Below are 17340 nucleotides of genomic sequence, written 5' to 3' on the forward strand. Positions count from 1 at the left end.
AGGACGGGGGTGTCTGAGTAAGACAGTTAACCCATTTTGGACTGAGGTTGATTAAAAAAAAAAGGGCTTCTAACTCCCCCAAAAATTCGGAAAAACCTATGTTTCTATGTCGGTGGTCCTCAACCTTTTTCATGTCAAGGACCCCCAGAATGATCTCTATTGGGCCACGGACCCCCCATCTCAAAATATGTACTTCCAGGGACCCCCCCTCCCAGAAGCCAATATTTTAGTTAAAAATGTTCGCTCTGAAATATATATATTCACGACTTTTAAAAATAGCAGAACTACAAGCTCAAAGCGCGCCACTCGGTGGCGCGCTATGAGCTTGTAGATCTGCTATTTTTCAAATAGCTAAAGTAGAATAGAAACACAAAAAGGGGTTCCCGCCCAGAATGGGTTAAAACTAATGCTCAGGGTCTGGTCGTTCCTGTAGAGACAGTCACACGAGGAGACGGAGAGAAATACTAGACAACTTTTTGCTAAATAATAAAAATGTTCATGGTCTCACTGGGATAGTAGGGCGGGGTTGTGCAAACTTTGACTGGGTTTGACTTTGAGTGGGGGTCCCAGGGCGAAGGTCTAGACAGAGCCTTTTCTCTAGTCTTCTTGCAGAAGTTCTTTGTCTAACATCCCAAACATTGATTTTTGTCCAATATAATTCTCATACTTTTTCCTTTATTTATTCAGGCCAGCACATTTGAGAGCAAGCTCTGTTTTTATCAGACCCTGATCGCAGCAGATAAACACTGCATCCTGCTATAAATGTGCCACCTCAGCCAACCCCACACCTGCCAAATGTATTACTTTAACCAGTCCACTTTTCACAGTCTGTTTGCGCTCTTTACACACAGACAGACAGACGGATACAGAGATCTCCATGTGGGACACAGACAGACAGACGGATACAGAGATATCCATGTGGGACACAGACAGACAGACGGACAGATACAGAGATCTCCATGTGGGACACAGACAGACAGACAGACAGACAGATACAGATATCTCCATGTGGGACACAGACAGACAGACAGACAGATACAGAGATCTCCATGTGGGACACAGACAGACAGACAGACAGATACAGACATCTCCATGTGGGACACAGACAGACAGACAGACAGATACAGAGATCTCCATGTGGGACACAGACACACAGACAGATACAGAGATCTCCATGTGGGACACAGACAGACAGACAGACAGACAGACAGATACAGAGATGCATTTGAACCACGTTACAACGTCACAGGGTACAAATAAATATCGTGTTGGATGAAATGGGTGCAGTCACTATGTCACTACCACGTCTATTTGGGTTAAGCACCCTCCTACAACATGTCTCTATTTTGGGTTTAATGTTTTTCCTGGAATTTGGCTCATTTCAAATCCCGGGAATTTGCCGACCTTTTCCCGGGCTCCCTCCCTGGGAATTCCCGTCAGGGGTTTATATAAAATATATTTATATACTTAATATTTTCAATGGGATGAGGAGAGAGATAGAGAGAGAGAGAGATAGTTCGTTATAATTGAAAGCAGTCTTTCCTTGTTCAACGTCCTTATGCGTCTTTAGGAACGTGTTGAATGGATCTAAAAGTGAGTGTAGTTATAAACGAAGCAAAATAAATAAATACAATGTTTTCTCCCTACTTATCAATGCACTTATCAATCGTCTTAGTGTTTTATAATCTATCAATGGATAAAAAAACAATATATATTTTATAAGTCCTAGTAGTAAAAGTAGTAGTAAGGTTGAAATCTATTTTTTTTTGCGAGTAGAAATATATCCGGGCCTTGAAGGGTTAACCACTTAAGACCTATTTTTATACACTGTTTTGTTGTGCGATGCTGTCACACAGACATTATCTGTTATCTGCACCCCTTAATTGTGTGTGTGTGTGTGTGTGTGTGTGTGTGTGTGACTGCGTGTGACTGTGTGTGTGCTGCATAGTGTTATCAGATAAGACAGATGCTGCAGCTCGACCCAGATGTTTATCAAAGGGTGTGAGTTACTCATGCAAATGACGATGCTTTGTAACTCCCGCCCTGATTGATTTCAACAGGGCTGAGGCTGCTTAAAGGTCTCTCTCTCTCTCTCTCTCTCTCTCTCTCTCTGCTCATTTGGGGGAAAAACAAAACGGTCAATAATTAATTCAACAGATAAATGGAATCAAACAATTGTTTTGTCTTCTGTGAACCAAAATCAATGCGACAATACTTTGCGTTAGTGTTTAATTCGACAAAATAACGGTTTCGTTTTTTTCAAGCAAACGGCAACCTCTGAGAACAACATGGCAGCACAGTGTGGTGTCACACGACCTCTTCTGAATGGCATTAAACACGTAGAGCGAATACATACATGCATGCATACATACTACATAAGTCTAACTTGGACTCAGGGGGGTGGACGCCTCTGCTTTGCATAGTCCCCAGTGAATAGGCATGTTGCCCTTCACTGGTAACCCAATTTTGGTATTCTTTTTAAATATATGAAGGTGTTGTGGGCTGGGATTTTACAAAAAAGCCCCCCTTTTAAATGCATACATACCGGTACATACATCCCAGAAGTGGAAGCATTTTTTAAGGACCCACTTTTAGGCCAGTGCAACAGAGCATGCTTTTGCCTTTTTTTTTTTTTTTAACCCTACCCATTTTAACCAAATACATACATACATACATACAAGTCATGTTACGTTGCCGGAAGACATGTGATTCATGACTGATGCAGAAAAAGAGCAATAGAGAGCAACAGACTTGTACTTTACCTTTATTTGTGATGAAGAGAGAAGTACATACCATTAGGCAGAACTACAGTGTTATCATAGCTAGTTATGGGATTGGGTATACATATAGTGACAGTATGGGTGGCCTAGTTGTTTCATCCAACGATGGCACAATGACCGTTGTACTGTGCAAAGGCACAGGGTTGTTCAGCACAGTGACTGACGCGCATCATAATGGGTTTTCAATGAGACGATAGCCGACAGGTTAGGCCCGTTGGCGTGGGCGACTTTGACAGGTGGAGTGACAAGTGGGCTCACTCGGCTGCCCGAGACAGGAGCCCGGTTGTGGTGAACTTCTTTCCCCGTGCAACGCAACGCACAGGCCACTGCTCTGACACGGCTGAAGCAGGCATTGATAGCCTGACGTGTTTATTCAGAGGAGAAGTTGCTGTGCGGCCCTGCTTAGTCTCACTGCACTAAGGGCGACGGCTCGGGGTTAGAGTGGCTGGATGGCAACCCGCAAGGTCGCCAGTTCGAACCCTGTGGGCTTCCCCCAGAGTCAGCGTCGAAGTGTCCTTGAGCAAGACACTGGACCCCTAATTGCTCCTGATGTGCTTGTTGGTGCCTTGCATTGGTTTCCGCCGCCATCGGTGTATGCATGTGTGTGTGAATGGGTGAATGTAATGCACAATCTATGTAAAGCGCCTTGGATGAAGGCGCTGTATAAATGCACCATTTTAGTCGAGTGACATCGCAGGTGTTGTACCATAATAGCCGGTTATCCTTCACGTGGGACCGTCCTAGAGGCGCGTGCGATGCTGACACACTTTAACAAGGCCGTGTCCAACCCAGGCACACCGCTTAAGAGATCTGGTACGTCCGCTCTTCTGCGTACTTGTTTTTGTTTTTATTTCCAATGCCACGTTCCTGTCATCTCACGGCCGTCGGTGTGTGTCCTCTCCTCTACTCTTTGACGTTCTCATCCCTTTGTCCCTCATCTCACCTCCTCCTTGTCCTATAGCGGGACGTCCCACATGGAGTCCCTGTCCTGTCCTGTCCTGTCCCACTTATATAAATACTCTGGCAGTTGTCTCCTCTCTTCAAGGTGTCCCCAGCAACAAATACATAGAAGAAGCTTCCGAAATAATCAACTTCAAATGGGTCTTAACGGGCTAATTTCCCCCTTAAGCCATTTAGACCTAAGCTCGATTCTACAAAATATCTTCTAAAACATGTCAGTTTTTCTATGTCAAACATGCTCAAACTATTTCAATTCAAGGACCCCCAATATCATATTTAATTGGCTGCCAACCCCTATCTGAAAATATGTTGTTCCAGGTACCTTCCAGAAGCAAAGATTTGAGTTAAAATGTTCACTCTGTAATAATAATATATTCAAAGATTTGAGGCACATTTTCAAGATTTTTCAAAAATGGCAGACCTACAAGTTCGTATTTTTCAATAGCTAAAGCATAACATGATGCTAACACCAAAAGGCGTTCCTGTTCAAAATGGGTTAACCCCATGCACCCCTAGTATCACTATTCTGGGGGCGAACCTTCAAACGCCACAGATTGGGAACAATTTGGCTGATAGCCGGTACCGTCTGATGCTTGTTCGTTTTGTTTTTGTTATGCGTTCCCCATTTTGTGCCAGGGGAAACTAATAACACTGTTTTAAGTCTTTAAGCTTTAAAATAGACGGGCGTTGGGCAATAACTAACTAACTAATAACTCGGGACACAAAACCAAGATCACCGAATGGCATATTATCCCATTCTGGACGGGAAAACCCTGTTGGTGTTTAAAGTATTATGTTATGCTTTAGCTATTGAAAAATAGCAGATCTACAAGCTCATAGCGCGGCATCGAGTGCCGCACTATGAGCTTGTATGTCTGCTATTTTTGAAAAATCGTGAAAATGTGCCACACATCTTTGAATATATATATATTCTTTCAGTATATAATAACGTTTTTAGATCAAATCTTTGCTTCTGTTGGGGTCCCTGGAACAACATATTTCCGACATTATGGGGGTCGGCGGCCAATTACCTATATTTTTGTGGGTCCTTGACTATGAATATGTTTGAGAACCATTGACATAAAACGGTTTTAGAAGACATTAATTTTGTAGAATCGTCCCGGGTCGAAATGGGTTAAATTGTACATCTAAAAAGGCACTGTCAGAACGTGGCCCTCTCTCTCTGCTCAGGACACTGCGGGCCATTTAAATGCTAATCCTGGACGCTGCACTATTTACTGGCTATTAGGAGCTAATGGACGTGTTGGAGCTGTGGCCTCTCCCGGGAAAATACAACATGCTCTTCATGTCGTTAGAGGACGTGTGTGTGTGTGTGTGTGTGGTGTGTGTGTTGTCTGGTGTGGTGTGTGTGTGTGTGGTGTTTGTGCACTCAATTTCGCCCGCTTTGCATGGCATGGCATGTGGATATTATCTCCCATGGTACATTGTGGAGCCCAACGTATTAAATTAAAAATCACACCTGTGTGAACTGAGTGGTGGTGCAACTCCGTGTTTTGGGGCCCCCCCCCCCTGGTGGGTCCCTGGAACTTCCAGACCCACAGGAACGCGCCCAAGGGAGACGCCCCGTGTCCGAAATGGTCGAGAAATGACAGAGTTACTGTGTGGGGGAATTAGCATTTAGCAGACATCTCTCTCTCTCTCTCTCTCGCTCTCTCTCTCGCTCTCTCTCTCTTCCCCCCCCCTCTCTCTCTGTAATTAGCAGGCAACAGTGCAACACTATCTCTCTCTCTCTCTCTCTCTGTTTCTAGCACAACAGCACCACTTTTGCCCCTACTGGCACTCTAAACATGGGGACGTAGTCGCATACTGTAGGTTAGGACAGTTAGGGACATTGCTGTGGTTGCACAACCACTCAAAAAGCCAAACTATGTGTTTCTTCAGTACAGTACATTATTGTTGTTGTACCTCAAATTTAATTCCAAAAGGACTTTTCTTTTAACCTTTTATCTTGCTGCTGTTCAAAGCAGCATTTATCCTGTGCTCCTATTGTATTTCAGGTCATGTCGTTTGTTTATAGCAGAGTCCGCTAGACCATTGAGAATGTGGATAGCATACTTTAATAGTTTACTTGAGAGTAAAACACATTCCCTTGAAAAATTAATCCAGGACTTCTCCTCCCCAAACTACTCCCACGATGTTCTAACTCAACGAACTCAACGCAGATGACACCATTATGTGAACACACTTGTGTGATTGGTTAGCAATGTTTTTTTGCTTTATATCGCATACTAAAAGCACATTCAGCATCGACTTTGAAAGCATTTTTTAGTAAAGCAAGCAACTTCATTTTTTAGTAAAGCCCAAAAAGAACACTGCCCTGGTCTGTGTGGCGCGCACACGAGGCTCTCATAAAGAATGAAACAGGAACCCTAGGACTCAGAACAGCGGTCCGTCTCGAGCCGGTGCATTAACCCATTCTGAACGGGAACCCCCTTTTGGTGTTTTAAACATTATGTTATACTTTAGCTATTGAAAAACAGCAGATCTACAAGCTCATAGCGCGCCACCGAGTGGCGCGCTACGAGCTTGTAGGTCTGCTATTTTTGAAAAAAATGTTAAAATGTGTTGCAAATCATTGAATATATATTTCCGAGCGAACATTTTTAACTAAAATCTTTGCTTCTGAGGGGTCTCTGGAACTAGATATTTTCAGATGGGGGTCTGTGGCCCAATAGAGATAATTCTGGGGGTTCTTGACATGAAAAAGGTTGAGCACCACTGACACATAGAAACATGGGTTTTTCAGGGGAAAAAAATAGGATTTAGAAGCCTTTTTTTTTTTTTATCGACCTCAGTCCAAAATGGGTTAACAATGAATTAGAAAGCTACATTTGGGTCGGGGGGGTGGGGGGTGGGGGGGGTCCCGGGGGTCCCTCTGGGAGACACAGAGTTTTCCAGAGTGCTGTTGCTTTGTTGGCACATTTTATTGTCCAAGGTTTTTACCTCCCACCTATAAAGACAGCATGCAGTTACTCTGCATAAATCAATACAACAAAGCCCAGAAAGGGAGAGAGAGAATATAGTGACTATGCTCTTATTAAGTCATGCATACTGTGGATCAAACACAGAGCTACTGTACTGTGTGGTCAAAGCTTTTTCACTAGTGCAGCAAAATATGTAGGGATGCACCGAAAGGGAAATTCTTGGCCGAATACCAAATATAGGAAACAGTTGACCGAAAACCGAAAACCGAATATCCGAATATGATTAATATTATATATCGTTTTTCCTACCATTGCTGTCATGGCCGTACCTTTAAAGCTACCTGATTTATGGCAAAATAAATGATTATTGCAAAACTTAACTTAAATAATCACTAATATGGGTCCATAAAACATTTATTCAGCTCTTTTGAATGCATTAATTGCATACACTATTCGGCGATATATTTTCCGCCTATTAGGGCCGAAACCGAATAGGCCTTTTTTAGCCATTTTCTGCCGAATATTTTCTGCAGCCGAATATTCGGTGCATCACTAAAAATGTCTGTCATACGGTAGCAGACATATAGCTACACATTTTAGACATAGCTACACATTTTGCTATAAACTCCTCAAGTGCTAGAGACGGTCTTAGAGACAAAGGCGTAGCATCGTAAACATGCTTTAGCCATGTTTGGACTCTGGGCGGAATCCCTGCTTTTATTCAAGTCCTTACCCGTTCTGAATATATGAACAGCAAATGATGCAAGTGAGTGTCGAAACATGTCCGAGTTGTTTTCCCCTGTGTGGGTGTGTTACGTGGAATTTCTCCGTGTGGGTCTGTTACGCGGAAAAGTGTGTCCCAGTTTGAATCTGTGTCCGTCCCCCAACATGCATTTCACTGGTGACCCGGTCCCCGGAATATAACACATGACACACAGACAGCGATCGGTGAATTTAGTAATGATTAATGGATCTGAATGGGTTAACTCATTCACCGTGTTTCTCTCAGCTTGTAGTTCCTTCAGCCAACGTCTTAAGACGGATGAAGGCTGCATAGCCCAAACGCGTTAGCGTTCCTTTTTGGTGTGTGCCAATAAAGAAATGGAAATGTGACTAACCTTGTCCCCCGCTTGTTAAATTTTTTGGATGTGCTACCTTTTTTGGAATTTTTAATTCCTATTTTTTTTGGATGGTCTTAGAAGACGGAGGCTCCTGTGATCTCAATCCATTTCTTTGGAGATGAAGGCGAGAACTTGTGAACAATGTGACGAGGGGAAGCATCAAAGAGCAGAGATCTCTGCACCGTGTGATGCACTCTGCATCTCAAACGGTGCTTTAATGTATATTACTGACAGCTTCTATAAGGTTGATACGACCAACCGACCGACCTACATTAAACATCTCAGTGTGAACGTGAGTGGGTTTTACATTATCCTTTGGCGTGCGTGCTCATCGGTGTACCACACAGACGGACATGCACTTTCTTTAAGGCCAAAGCAAAGCTCTGTCAGGAGAAGAGAAGAACTGTACCAAGTGATCCCATAGCGAGGTTTTAGGTTCAAAACTAATACACCTTATGCACTCTCCACTAGGAATGAGACCAAGGTCAGTGTCAGAGGTCGGTGTAGATTCAGCTATTCAGCGGCGAACGGTGTATGGAGGAGAGGCATTTCACGCACTCGGAGTTGACCCCTGGTGGCCAGTTATCTCGTTCAGCGTTGCAACTAGCGCTGGCCGGCCAATCGGTGCTGTGCCACTGCTGTTGTGGCTCTGTGTGATTGGGAGCCTAAACCATGGTTTCCTCTACCTATTAAGAGGGACAAAAAGGTTGTTGGGGCCAATGTGGATGGAGAGGAGTGTTGTCTGACCGTGTGTTTGACCAGGTGTATGGAGAGGCGTAGGGGTGTGATGGAGTCTTGTGTTGTCTGACCAGGTGTTTTGTTGTTTTCTGACCAGGTATCGAGTGTCCACGCAGTTCCAGAAACATGCCAGGTGGCATCCAGGTGGCGGAGCCGTTCGCTGACGAGGCCATGCTGTTCACCAAGGAGCTGGTGATGCAGAGAGAGGTAAGGGACCTACTGGTCACTAATAATAATACTCTTTATTGTCCCCAAGGATATTTGTCTTCACAATCTGTTCATCACCCACATAAAAAAAACACCAAGACAATACAAAAACAAAACATGAGGTCCCCACTGTGTACAGAACCATCCTATCGGCGGGGCAGTTTGTTTAATGCCGCGATAGCTGAGGGGACAAAACTCCTACTGAAACTGACCTTTTTCCAGGGTAAGGTTCTGTATCTTTGTCCAGATGGCATGAGGTTAAAGAAGCGATACAGAGGATGGTCAGTGTCATTTGATATCGAAAGTGCTAGTCGTGTGATGGCCTTATTGTTCATATCAGGAAGTGTGTAAGAAACCAGACCGCTTTGACTGCTGGTCACTCAATGCTTTAGTGTTCATTCAACCACTTCAATGACACGTGGGTTTGTGTTTTCCATCTTCAACAAATATCCTTCTTTTTCTTTTTGCATAATGTTGGGCTATTATGCTGCCGTGTCCAGACTATGTGATGGAATAATGTGCCTCTCACTCTTAGACACATTGCAGCTCAGAAACTCTCAGGCTTTTAGCTTTTATAGTTCCATGCACGCTTTGATCGAGTTATTATAGTTTTGACATATTCATTATTTGTTGGTCATTTCGTTTTTCAGTTTGTTTCTTTTCAGTTGAGTTTTACTTTTTGTTCTAGGAATTGACTAGCTTTTGTTTTTGGTTTCATTAACTATTCTAACCCTGCTGTGATCACACCAGTTTTAACTCGTTAGTCAGTTTGTTCATTACGTCACTTGATGCGCGTTGATTGGGAGGATTCACATTTATTGATTCACATCAATAACCTCCATTGTGGCATGTCCTGAGCTCCATGTTGACTGTCTCGGGGTCACATCTTGGATTCAGGTTTAGGACCATTTGTGTGTTTTCCTACCAACTACTCTAGCAAATGATTTATGATTTTATTTAAACTCAATCATTTACCGTGCTCTACAGCATGTACAGTAGCATGACAAACTGCAGATTCTAAGGACTGCACATGGACATAATTGTGCAGTTGTGAGAAAGACTAGACACATTAAATCAACCATCACAGTGTCACGCAAAGCAGCACAGAACCATCCTTCGTTATCTTTGAGCAGCATTCCATCCTTCAGCTTTTGAGACTCCATTCTTAGCCAAATTCTCAGACGTGTTATAATGGAGTCTATCTGTGCTATACGGTGGATTGAACCCCTTCCAGTTTTCTCGCCTGCAGCACCTCCGGGCTTTACGCTCCTGCAATTTGTTGCGTCGGCGTGGTGCACATAAAATAACAGATCTACAAGTGTTCACCATGCATTTGGCAAACCCCGACATATTTGCTCATACGGTAGCTCAGCTAATTGTAGTGGATTTAACTCCTTGTAGATCGGGGCTTTCAGACGGCAGCGTCCACTGTGTGGCTCTTCATTCACATGCTAATGGCTTTTTAGAGAAGGCAGTGGACTGACCAAAGCTGTGATGGAACTACTCATAATCCTGGGACCACTTATCCAAGGTCTCTCTGCCTCTCTCTCTCTCTCTGCCTCTCTCTCTCTGTCTCTCTCTCTCTCTCTCTCTCTCTCTGCCTCTCTCTCTCCCTCCCCCTCCCTCTCTCTCTCTCTCTCTCTCTCTCTCTCTCTCTCTCTCTCTCCTTATCTCTGTAGAAGAGGGTTTTTTTTCCCATACGCTGGGGGTGCTTGACTCCTCCACCGTTATGTGGTTTTAATTGTCATGGAAATGGTGTGTGTGTGTGTGTGTGTGTGTGTGTGACCAAGTTGTATGCACCACATATGCCTGGTTGTGAAATAATTGATGCCGGGGACAGTAGGGGATATTGAGTGACACGGACACATGCACAGTTTGCACACACTCGCAGGTACACACACTTATTAGCTTTATTCATTTTTACAGCACACACGAGAGAGAGAGAGAGAGAGAGAGAGAGAGAGAGAGAGCGCTCACGTGCAGCCACAGGGTCAGTGGTGTCAGCAATTTTCCTGGAGTAGGTGGTGTTAGAGCCAGGATAGAGACCTCTAATGAGTCCAGAGTGCCTGCCTGCATTAACCTACTGGTGCACGCACGCACGCACGCACGCACGCACGCACACACACACACACACACACACACATGTACATGTGCACACTTGGGCTGTCAATGTTTTTTCCAACAGTTACATTTGGTGAAATTTCAGTTGTAGCAAAAAACCATCAACAGCCTAACTAGTTGTTGTTGAAGATCTGCATTCTGGCAAAGCACTTGAGGGAAGAAATGAGGGAAGAAATAATGGTTTAGATGCACTGCGCACATATAAACTTGCGAGGGCATTAGAAAAAATCATTAAAAATGCATTTTTATTCAGCCTGCTGTGACTGTAACCTCTTTAACCCATAAGCCTGACGGGAATAATCTCCCTTATTCATAACCTAACTATGTCCCTTCTGATTCCGCTGTGTCCCTTCTGCGTGCGTATGCACGCACACATACACACACGCACGCACGCTCACACACGCATGTGGCGTAACATTGTAGGGATGATTGACGGTCTAGACAGCTGTGTAAATGGGGTCGAGTTGAAGTGAAGTCCACGACAGGCATGAGAGAGAATTAACGACTAGAGTCAGACACTCTGTGAAGTCTGCAGTGTTCATTTAATCCATTCTGACCTGAGACCAGATTCTAAAAATGTCCTTCTACATCCTGACAGTTTTACATTCTGACCTGAGACCAGATTCTAAAAATGTCTTCTCCATCCTGACAGTTTTACATTCTGACCTGAGACCAGATTCTATAAATGTTCTTCTAAATCCTGACAGTTTTCCATTCTGACCTGGGACCAGATTCTAAAAACGTCTTCTCCATCCTGACAGTTTTCCATTCTGACCTGAGACCAGATTCTATAAGTGTTCTTCTCCATCCTGACAGTTTTCTGAGAAAGCTATGTTTCTATATGTCAGTCGTTCTTCGATTCTTCAAAAATAGCAGACCTACAAGCTCGTAGCGCGCCACTCGGTGGCGCGCTATGAGCTTGTAGATCTGCTATTTTTCAATAGCTAAAGCATAACATGATGCTATAACACCAAAAGGGGCTTCCGCCCAAAATGGGTTAATTCTGACAATTTGGGTCGTTTTCTCACAGTCGGAATGAAATTAACGCGGAGAGGCTTTTCACGGAGCAGAGTGACGGGGCCAGAGACAGAACGACTTCCTGTCACATCCTCTCCTCGTTCTCTCCGTCCCCTGCTGTTCTCTCACAGACACGCATATTATTAATAAAGGAAAATTAGCTAAATGTGTGGCAAATCTGCCAAAAGAAAAAATGCTTACCACTAGCTTTCTTCACAGATGTGTTCATACAATCACGTAAATTAGTTCTAACCCAAACTTTGTGACAGCTGTTGAAAGTTGGGGTACCATTGAACAACCAATATACAAGGCAACAATTTCCAAATTTCATTATACAGTACTTTAAGTTGCATGTGACATGTCAAACTAGGGGGTTTTCATGATTCTGAATCCATTGCAAGCATTAGTATTGCACATTAATCACTCCTTCGCCTAAAAATGGCCATAGCCGTCATCACATATGTTATGAGGTCAGCACATTTGGGCACATTTTGGGCAAGTGGCTATGGCCGAATTTAACCCAAGGAGTGTTTTCGTGCTAAACTAATTCTTGTAATGGATTCAGCATCATGAAAACCCCATAGTTTGAGACATGTCACATGCTACTTAAAGCATAATGAAAATTTGGAAATTCTGCCTTATATTGGTGATTAATGGTACCCCAACATTCAGCACCTGTCAAAGTTTCCCAAGGGAGTTGGGTTGGAACACATGTATATGTGATAGTAGACACCTTTATGAACACATTTGTGAAGAAAGCTAGTGGTAAGCATTTTTTGTGCAGATTTGACACACATTTTGCTAATTTTCTCTAACTAATATATACACTATAATCATTTGTGCCGTTCAGTCAATCCTCGTCACCTTCTTAGAATAATGGCCCATGTCATCAGTTTTTCCCGAACGGCAAAAACTCTCATCCAAAACATACTATGGTATTACCGGTAATCATTTCACCCCTCCCAAAACGGTTTGGGGTTTAACAATATGTAATTTACATATAAATTCGTATGTAACATAAGAGGATTTAATGACTTAAGGCCATAAGTGTGTTACAATTTAGGCATTTAGCAGATGTTCTTAATCCAACCTTTGGTTGCTTTGAAGGCCAGCATCAGAGTTTTGTACTGTTTTGTACAGTTTTGTACTGGGAGCGGAGTATGATTTTGTCTGGTTGAAGACCAGGCGAGCTGTGGCATTTTGGATGAATTGGAGAGGCTTATGTTGTGCACAACATGCCGGTATAGGCCAGTAAGGAGGGAGTTACAGATATGTTGAAATGAGCACCCCGAGTGTCAAGTAAGCTAAAATTCTAGCAGCGCTCTGAACGAACATCCACGGATGGGGTTCACTGGATCTCATTTGGCCCACATTGTGCAGCTGATTGAGCTGTGAATGGGCGCCTGATTGCAGACGCTCTTTAAAAATCCCCAGGAGACGTTTGAGCCTTCCGTTGAACGCCAATGGGTTTATAGACTCTTTGATTTGGTGTTGTGTTGTTTGTGATTACAGAATGGATGTCAGACGCTGACGCTGTGCCTTTAGCTCCATGTTTCTCCTGTGTGTTCTGAGACTTAGGCCAGTGGTAAGGTTTCTCCTGTGTGTTCTGAGACTTAGGCCAGTGGTAAGGTTTCTCCTGTGTGTTCTGAGACTTAGGCCAGTGGTAAGGTTTCTCCTGTGTGTTCTGAGACTTAGGCCAGTGGTAAGGTTTCTCCTGTGTGTTCTGAGACTTAGGCCAGTGGTAAGGTTTCTCCTGTGTGTTCTGAGACGTAGGACAGTGGTATGGTTTCTCCTGTGTGTTCTGAGACTTAGGCCAGTGGTGAGGTTTCTCCTGTGTGTTCTGAGACTTAGGCCAGTGGTAAGGTTTCTCCTGTGTGTTATGAGACTTAGGCCAGTGGTGAGGTTTCTCCTGTGTTCTGAGACGTAGGACAGTGGTATGGTTTCTCCTGTGTGTTCTGAGACTTAAACCAGTGGTAAGGTTTCTCCTGTGTGTTCTGAGACTTAGGCCAGTGGTAAGGTTTCTCCTGTGTGTTCTGAGACTTAGGCCAGTGGTATGGTTTCTCCTGTGTGTTCTGAGACGTAGGACAGTGGTATGGTTTCTCCTGTGTGTTCTGAGACTTAGGCCAGTGGTGAGGTTTCTCCTGTGTGTTCTGAGACTTAGGCCAGTGGTAAGGTTTCTCCTGTGTGTTATGAGACTTAGGCCAGTGGTGAGGTTTCTCCTGTGTTCTGAGACGTAGGACAGTGGTATGGTTTCTCCTGTGTGTTCTGAGACTTAAACCAGTGGTAAGGTTTCTCCTGTGTGTTCTGAGACTTAGGCCAGTGGTAAGGTTTCTCCTGTGTGTTCTGAGACTTAGGCCAGTGGTATGGTTTCTCCTGTGTGTTCTGAGACTTAGGCCAGTGGTATGGTTTCTCCTGTGTGTTCTGAGACTTAGGCCAGTGGTATGGTTTCTCCTGTGTGTTCTGAGACGTAGGGCAGTGGTCAGTGGTCTGGTATGTGACTTGAGGCTGAGCTCTCGTTCCATATCTCATGGATTAAAGTTTCAGTCGCCACCAGTGGTGTTATGGTCGTAGGACGCAGTAGTACCAAAACAATGTGTGACGGAACGGTGCACGCGAACGGTGCGCGTCCCCCTAGATTCAAGAGAAGACGCACCTAACCACCCCGGGTCACCACTCGCCAGACTTTCCAAACACTGGTTTACTGGCGGTGGGAGCGCCCCCCCCTATTCTCACTATAAACAATATAGGCTTGGGCTATATCAGCAGTTATGTGCACATGCTATGCGCACATGTAGTGCGTGTGCGTGGCCGCGGTACCGGGGGAAAAAAATCACCATTGCAACACCACTGGTCGTCACGACTGATTCTGTTGCTCATCGGAAATAGCCGACCTCGAGTACAAGCTCTCAATGCGTCACACTTTTCACATTCACTGTATAGGACTTTTTTCATACAGACGTTTTCAGTCGTGAGATTGCTTTCATCCATGATATCTCTCTCTCCATGTCTCACTCTGCAGATCACACCACATGTCTCACTCTCCAGCTCACACCACATGTCTCACTCTCCAGCTCACACCACATGTCTCACTCTGCAGATCACACCACATGTCTCACTCTCCAGCTCACACCACATGTCTCACTCTCCAGCTCACACCACATGTCTCACTCTGCAGATCACACCACATGTCTCACTCTCCAGCTCACACCACATGTCTCACTCTCCAGCTCACACCACATGTCTCACTCTCCAGCTCACACCACATGTCTCACTCTCCAGCTCACACCACATGTCTCACTCTGCAGCTCACACCACATGTCTCACTCTCCAGCTCACACCACATGTCTCACTCTCCAGCTCACACCACATGTCTCACTCTCCAGCTCACACCACATGTCTCACTCTCCAGCTCACACCACATGTCTCACTCTCCAGCTCACACCACATGTCTCACTCTCCAGATCACACCACATGTCTCACTCTCCAGCTCACACCACATGTCTCACTCTGCAGATCACACCACATGTCTCACTCTCCAGCTCACACCACATGTCTCACTCTCCAGCTCACACCACATGTCTCACTCTCCAGCTCACACCACATGTCTCACTCTCCAGCTCACACCACATGTCTCACTCTCCAGCTCACACCACATGTCTCACTCTCCAGATCACACCACATGTCTCACTCTCCAGCTCACACCACACGTCTCACTCTCCAGATCACACCACTTCTTTGGTATTTTACTTCTGCAACTTTCTTCCCCCCTCTCTCTTTCTTTGTGTCAAGGTTTAATCTATGAGTGGCACTTGTCTTCCATTCAATCTATCCCTTCTCTCTCTCTCGCTCTCTCTCTCTCCAAACTGCCAAACAGACATGTCTTAATTTCTCCTGATGCAGACGCGCATAATTAATGTGGCGTGCAGCGAGAGGAGAGACCCTGATTCCTGTCTTCTCTAATTATACATCTCTCTCTGTGTCTCTGTCTTTCTCTCTCTGTCTCTTTCTCTCTCTGTCCCTGTCTCTGACTCTCTCTCTCTCAAATTTTCAAAAGGCTTTATTTGCACGATAAATATGTTCTACGTTGCCAAAGCATACATACACAACAAAACAAAAGTCAACATTGCACACACAGGGACAACAACAGACTTCCCAACAATAATGAACAACAAGCAATACAGTAACAATGAAAATAAATTAACAAACATAACAGCAACTTAATGACCCTGTTCAGACAGATATACCTGTCTCTTCTGTCCACTGGCTGTCCCTCAGTTGATGACAACTCCATACGTATTTTGATGCCAAAACTGTGCATTTAGACTGTTCTCCCAGAACATATTGAAATTAGTTATTAATGATGGATTCAAATTCTTTATATTTTTCTTTACATTTAGGGAAGAATGATTCTGTCTTTCTCTCTCTCTCTCTCTCTCTCTCTCTCTCTCTCTCTCTCTGTCTCTCTCTCTCTCTCTCTGTCTCTGTCTCTGTCTCTGTCTCTGTCTCTGTCTTTGTCAAGGTTTCCTGTTCTGGCGTTCCCTTTAAAAAGGAAGTGTTTAAACCTTACACTAAGCTGCTCTGTATTCCTCTGTTTACTGTATCTGTCCACCTCCTTCCTTCCTGCTCATCCTTCCATCAGCTCCCCTCTCTCTCTCTCTCTCTCTCTCTCTGTCTCTCTCTCTCTCTCTCTCAGTGTGCAGTCTTAACCCATTCTGAACGGGAACCCATTTTGGTGTTGGCATCATGTTATGCTTTAGCTATTGAAAAATAGCAGATCTACAAGCTCATAGCGCGCCACCGAGTGGCGCGCTACGAGCTTGTAGGTCTGCTATTTTAGAAAAATCGAAGAACGACTGACATTTTTAGAATCTGATCTCAGGTCAGAATGGGTTAATCAGACCAGTGTGTGTCCAGTGGAAACCTCGTATGAATCTGATCTCAGGTCAGAATGGGTTAATCGCTGTCAGACATGCCTTCCGCAGCCCAGCATGGTCTCTGAAATGAGCAGCAGCACAGCCGCAATCTGGGGGTGTGTGTGGGGGGGGGGGGGGGGGGGGGGGGAATGGAAGCCGCGAAAACGGCCCTCCGCGGAAATCCTTTGCTTTTTGATGTCTTCATTTTTATGTCCGTAACCAGCCGTTCCATCCAAGCCCAACCTCTGTTGATTAACCCATTCTGACCTGAGATCAGATTCATACGAGGTTTCCACTGGACACACACTGGTCTGATTAACCCCATTCTGACCTGAGATCAGATTCTAAAAATGTCAGTCGTTCTTCGATTTTTTTCAAAAATAGCAGACCTACAAGCTCGTAGCGCACCACTCGGTGGCGCGCTACGAGCTTGTAGATCTGCTATTTTTCAATAGCTAAAGCATAACATGATGCCAACACCAAAACGGGTTCCCGTTCAGAATGGGTTAAAACGTGATGTGGGTACTTCGTATGAACC

The 17340-nt window shown here is 44.5% G+C and overlaps 1 protein-coding gene across 1 annotated transcript in view; it reads left to right on the plus strand.

Moving 5' to 3' along the window:
- snd1 (staphylococcal nuclease and tudor domain containing 1) overlaps positions 1 to 16434 on the plus strand; it is a gene marked incomplete at its 3' end in the record, with an annotated part of 172572 nt that extends 156138 nt beyond the window's left edge. The window contains exons 16-20 of the mRNA XM_080757520.1: positions 8642 to 8751; positions 14987 to 15128; positions 15247 to 15414; positions 15559 to 15627; positions 16409 to 16434. Coding sequence (XP_080613646.1) covers positions 8642 to 8751; positions 14987 to 15128; positions 15247 to 15414; positions 15559 to 15627; positions 16409 to 16434 — 515 coding nt within the window. The remainder of the gene's footprint in view (positions 1 to 8641; positions 8752 to 14986; positions 15129 to 15246; positions 15415 to 15558; positions 15628 to 16408) is intronic.
- Positions 16435 to 17340: the final 906 nt, after the last annotated feature.

This window comes from Protomyctophum bolini (assembly GCF_963924005.1).
Source record: "Protomyctophum bolini genome assembly, chromosome: 23".
In the NCBI taxonomy this organism is placed as follows: domain Eukaryota; kingdom Metazoa; phylum Chordata; class Actinopteri; order Myctophiformes; family Myctophidae; genus Protomyctophum; species Protomyctophum bolini.